The 6,000-nt window shown below is 36.0% G+C and overlaps 1 protein-coding gene across 1 annotated transcript in view; it reads right to left on the reverse strand.

Moving 5' to 3' along the window:
• The window catches only part of SPINK5 (serine peptidase inhibitor Kazal type 5), a 38,720-nt gene extending 33,721 nt beyond the window's left edge, over positions 1–4,999 (reverse strand). The window contains exons 1-4 of the mRNA XM_025173240.2: positions 4,948–4,999; positions 3,134–3,159; positions 2,333–2,463; positions 472–535 (exon numbers count right to left, since the gene is read on the reverse strand). Coding sequence (XP_025029008.2) covers positions 472–535; positions 2,333–2,463; positions 3,134–3,159; positions 4,948–4,999 — 273 coding nt within the window. The remainder of the gene's footprint in view (positions 1–471; positions 536–2,332; positions 2,464–3,133; positions 3,160–4,947) is intronic.
• Positions 5,000–6,000: the final 1,001 nt, after the last annotated feature.

Here is a 6,000-nt window from a genome sequence, read left to right on the forward strand (position 1 = left end):
CCCAGCCCAGCCCCATAGCCAACCCACTGAATCTGGACTGGAATTTCAGGAGTTGGCTTAAAAACAACTGGGAGAGAAGCAGGTTGCTGCGGGGAATTGCCCTCAGAGTGAGTTCTGCCCTCCATAAATAGTCATCAGCACTTCTGATGACAAGGTAAGAAATGACAAGGTAAGAAATAAGTCCAGGTTTGCTTGTAGCTGAATAAATAAAATAATTTATGTTCCAGATAAGAAGGATGCACTTTTAGTTAAGGGAATGGCCAATCTATAATTGTTTTGCACTTTTCACCATAAATATCAGGGTACGCTATAAGGGTGGAGTACAATTCAAGTCTTCAAGGAGTCTGAAGCTTTCATTTCAATAGCAAAAACCTCAGAGTTCATGGTAAGTTTTCGCTTCAGAATAGCACTTGCAAGATTAGCATAAATTGTGCTTTAGTAACAACTGGCATTTATCAAGTCCCTTCTTACCACTCCTGAAGAAGAATCTTTAAGCCAGCTACTTCCATTGCTGCCAGCTATTCCTCTTTTTTTCCTGTAAAAGAAGACAATAAAGAGAGGGAAAAAATAAGAATAGAGAATGTTACTGGCACCTCCCTGTAGCACAGGACTCTAGCTACTAGCATGACCAACTATTGGCAGGGATGAGAACTGTGGTCAAAAATCATAAGGTTGCCCACACCTTCATTTTATAAAATGAACTTTATAAACTGCAGCATTAAAGCCCCATTATTTATTTTTTTCCAAAAGAGTTTCTTCTTATGGAATGCCCAGTGCCTTGAATTTCATAGTGACAAAAAGGGAGACTCAAAATGTACTATAAATATAGGTGAAAGGGAAAAAAAGATGTCAAAGTAAGTAATAATGAAGATTTTGGATTTTGTACATCTAAGGTATCTTTCCTCACTGAATTCTCTCTCATATAATCAGATGGAATCCGACCACCATATTAGAATGCCATCAATAGTTTACAATCCTATAATTATTTATATTATCATTTTCTATAGTCCATAGAAAATTAGTTGTGGTTAAGTCCCATTTAACATTAGGAAGCCTGAGATGTTATCATTAATAATGAAGCCTGATTTTAAAATCAAATTGATTTCAAAACTATATCAGAAATTTAAAAATATATTTAAAGTTGAAATTAGTGACATCTATGACTTATGGAATAAAGAGTTGTAATATCCAATAATGGAACATCAATAGATGTATCTTTAAAAATGTTGAGTTTTTCTCTTTAGACTGAGGTTGAAACTAATTCATCAAAAGATTTTATTCTGAGTTTATTGGATGCCCTCAAAGAGCGTATCCGAAAGGATCGACTATAGACTTTCTTGGCTGGTGATGTAAGAAGTCTGAGGGTATATTAACTCATGATTTGGTCATCTGGCTTTGGTTTCTTTTTGAAATAATACAGCAGCATATATACTGTGAGTAGATGTATGGGTAAATATTTTCATGTTAAAGATATTAATATTATTTTAAATTGTGGTATCTGACCGTTTTTTAGGAACTTTGGTTGTATCAGGCATGGAGAATAGCCAAGAGAATTATATTAAAAGACTCCAAAAGCACTACTACTCTGGATATTAAAGACTGGATTTAAGAAATATGTAACTTATCAGTTTTGAAAAGGCTATTTTTCTACTAATCAAAATGGGGCAATATCTCTTTGGCATATTTCATATTTTACAAGCATAGACAATTTTATATGTAATTTAATATATTGTTATTAAATATATTTGTGATATATTTAGACTATTTATAGCAATTTGACATGTTAATTCTTAGGGTATTTCTTGACTGTTTGGGGAATATAATTTAATAGCCAATTAGATTATTTGTTGGATGTGTTTTAATTTGTTTTTGTATATTGTTTTCTGTGTATTTTTTAAAACTGTAATCTTGAAAAATCCTATTTAATAACTGGAACTAATTTAAATCTGCTGATTTCAGACTACTGAAATATATATATTGATGAAGCTCTGGTCATTCATTTGCCACTGAATGAGAACTATTAGATACTTCAAAACTATATACCTGAATAGTTTCTAGTGGGTGCTGTGGTTCCTCTGATGCCTCCTTGAACACATTTTTAGTATATGGTGAGTTAGGAGAAGAGCAGGACTTTGAACTGACCTCTCTGTTCTAAGCTTATATGTTGCTTTGTTTGCCTTAGACAAGGGTTTTCTGCCAAACAGGTGAAATTAAGCATATAATTTTGCAGTAGTTCCTCTGTAGGAGGAGACGGTGCAGAGGAAATATCCAGCATAGCTGCTTTCATCACGCATCAGCATCTCTGAAGCAATCACTTATTTCAAATACTTACAAGAGTTCTCGGCACATGACACACTTATTGGTATGGGTCTTGCCATCAGGGCCAAAAACAGGGTCCATGTCTCTGTTGCAGTATAAATTCCCGTTCATTAGAAACTGTTGGAATTCATGGCACATGCCCTCCTACAGAGATAAAGGAGCATGGAATGAAGCTTTCCTGCTTCAGGAACGTCTATGGAAAACTTCCTACAGTGTAGTGGTCCGTCTGAGCTGGGAGCACAATGGTTTCTTTCTAGAGAATAGTATATCCCGAAAAGAATGGGATTGCGCAAATGCTCCTCCCCATTCATGGAATGTAAAGTGAAGGGCCAGATGATGGCATTTTTCATTTGTAAAACTCTTATGTTTTTTCACCATTCCTATACGTTTTTGTTACTAGAAATATTAATTTAGAAGTTAATTGCATTGCACAGTGCCTTAGGAAATGCTAGGAATTACCCCTCTCAGGGCAGGCTAGAATAGTTTTTCTCGTAATTCTACACCAAATTATACTAATACCCCCTGGTACACTGTGTCATAGATGTTGCTTGATGCTAACTCCGACCATTGGTTAATATTACCTGCAGTAACTGACATGCCCTTTGGGTTTTACTTAGCCCTACTTGGGTGGGATGGGTTGAACTAAGGCCTTGGGATGCAAGAAATATGTTCTATCGCTGAACACTTCTGGATTTAAGATGCCATTTGTAATGGCTGTGAGAATAACCCTGAGGAAACACTGAGCAAGGACAGAGGGGAGCAATGCTTGAGGGATAAGATAAGAAAAGAAAAGAACAGATAAATCTGAACTAACCTGGTATTTAACTTGACCGGTTACATCTGAAACAAAAACAGATTTTTTAGATTTTTTTAATTTATTTTTTTGCAGACTTTCATAGAAATGACTAAGTTTTACTTAATACTGAAAGATGATAAGCAGTTAAATCTGATATTCTCCAATCCAGTTCTAGTTACGCTTTGCAACATATGAGATAAACAGAGACAGCCTTAGATATCATCAGGAGTAGATCTTCAGAAATAGTCCTGCCTGCCTCAGACTAGTCTATGAGATAGTCCATCTCAAATTTTTCAAGAAAGGTAAAACAGTCAGCTGGCTGCATAAAGAGGGAAGAACAATTGCATCACCTGTACCTTTCTAGTAACAGTGACTCCAAGGTCTCCCAAGCTGGATAACAACCTTTAATCTAAGTTTGGCAGAATTGTCCTAAACATCTGACACTATATTATTATTTTTTATTTGACTATGGTAACTGTTGGTTTAGATAATTTCCTTAGCATTCTTAAACTGCTGACTACCATTTGCAAACAGCTTGATTGAGAACTGTTTCCACTTTCTCCCTCCTTTAGCTCTCCAGTCAGTTTCCTGCATTGCCCTATCAGCATCCAAGAAGACCTGTCTGCAAAATATTACCATCCATCTAAAAGACTGTGATTGGAGTGACCAATGGTTGATTGGGAAGATATTTTCAGCTGAGGATAGTCACTAGTCAGTCAGAAGTCATGAGCAAATGTCATTACTTTCTGGCTGGTTTTGATTAGAGGAGATGAGAAGCCTTCAGTTCCACATATTCCTAGGATGAAGATAGACTGTCATAGACATCCATTGACTCAAGTGAAATTAATCTATATTCAATATTGGGAAAGACCATGAGAAATGGAGCACTGATTCAGAATCTAAATTTTCTGAATCTGAACCACAGTCTAGGTAAGTAAGCCTCAAGAAACAGAGAACCCTTCAGTTTCAAACATGAGCAAATTCAGTGTCTAAAAAACCAACCTAAGGTCCTAGGATAACCATCTATCCACCTGAACTTTCCAGAGTTACACTGTCACATCCTGCTATTCACATCCATTACTGCAAAGACAAAGTCATCAGCTAATAACACTTGCAAAGGATGCATCAATGACAAATGTTGGGATTAAAAAAAAATCCAGTAATTGAAAAAGACTACTAGACCAGACTAGTTTAATGCTGGATTACTCAATTTTTCTGGCACTGAAAATCTACGTATGTATGCAGGAAAAAAAAAATCATTTCAACTGTCTTAGTTGTAGTATGTCTTTTCATAATACACAGTACATGACAATCTGAGTAACCTAAATTCAGCAGAACACTCCCAATTTCATTTTTCTTCCTATCCACTGTGCATTCTGTTAAAAACAAATTGTGTTTCATACTGCATCTATGCACTGATGCAAAACTCAGGGTCATTTATTTTTCCCCCTTACCCAACAACAACAATTGTTTTCACCACAACAGTTGTGCTCAAATTCAGGTGCCATCCTTTGGTGAAAATATAGAGTGTGAAATAAATAAATAGATAATAAATTAAAATAAATCACCCTTTTCTCTTGCAAAAAGATTAAATAATATTTATAAACAATAAAAAGACCAATTATCCATATCATAAATAGTCATGCCAAAAAGTTGATGATGTAATGTGAGTAGAATCAAACCAGCTGATTCTTTTCAGCCCCTTCTGCAATAGTTTGATATTCTTGTGTCTTTGTAGTACAGATGATACTGAACCCAGTCCACACACAAAAGCATGATACTTAATACATCTATCACAGAGATCTGTATTGGCCATAACAAATATAACTTACCTTCAAATTGGATGAAAAGCGCCGGGATTAAAAAAAGACTTATTGCCTTCATGGTTAGGACAGCAGAAGCTAAAGATGCTTTGACTCTATTTGTACATTACTCACAAGAGTTCTCAAAGAAGAAATCCTAATTGTGTAAATACATATAGGAAGCCAGTTTCTCCACCCACCTGATGACATAAACTTCAAAACAGCCATCATTAACTATGAAAACCAGTCCGCTGACAGTTGATTTGAATTCTAATAAATCCATCAACAGAACTTCCATCAGGATGCAACAGGCTAGGAAGCACACCCTGGATTTTGTCAAAGCATTTGCCAATAGGTCATCTCATTTCTCATCTCAGGCAGACTGTGCTACTGTGGGATATTTGTAAATATCTCTTTGTAAATTCACAATAGGAATATAATTGAAGAAAGGCAAGACATACCTACAATAGTAATAAATAATAGCTTTGGAAGGCTGCATTTCAATATCGGAGGGCCTTACAATTTAACTAATAGATCCAAAACAAGAAGGTGAGATACAATCTTTAAATAGATTTCTGATAAATAGCTAATAAGGAATTGAAGTCTCATCTAGAAGCTTTCTTGTTTTATAAAGTTTCTGGTAAAGATCAAGAAAGAACACCAAGCAACTAGACACTGAGGAAATTCCTGTCTCCTCTCTTCCCCAAGAGAAGCCATCTTGCAAGCCGACCAACTCATGAGAGAAGAGGACTCCATGTGCATCTTTGGGACAATCCATCTTGTGCACTAATCAACCTTTTCTATTCTGACTCCAAAGTGTGGTGATGCACATATAAATAAAAGATTGACTTACTGATTGACTGGATGACTGACTGATTGAAACCATTTTTGCTCATGTTCCAAATTAGAAGTATGTGACTATTTGGACCTGAAGTGGAAAAGGACCTTCAAAAGGGGTGTGGGCACACTCATTGCACCTATCGGTGACTCCTTAAAAAGCCACACACCTTTTCCTGGGTTTGCACAGTAGTTGTACAGTCCCCAGAAATACACATTTGTGTTAAGGAGGCCTTAAGAAGTTGC

Source organism: Python bivittatus, unplaced genomic scaffold, assembly GCF_059951505.1.
Source record: "Python bivittatus isolate LINGU-HERP-01145 unplaced genomic scaffold, Pbiv_v1 ctg000080_np1212, whole genome shotgun sequence".
Taxonomy (NCBI): domain Eukaryota; kingdom Metazoa; phylum Chordata; class Lepidosauria; order Squamata; family Pythonidae; genus Python; species Python bivittatus.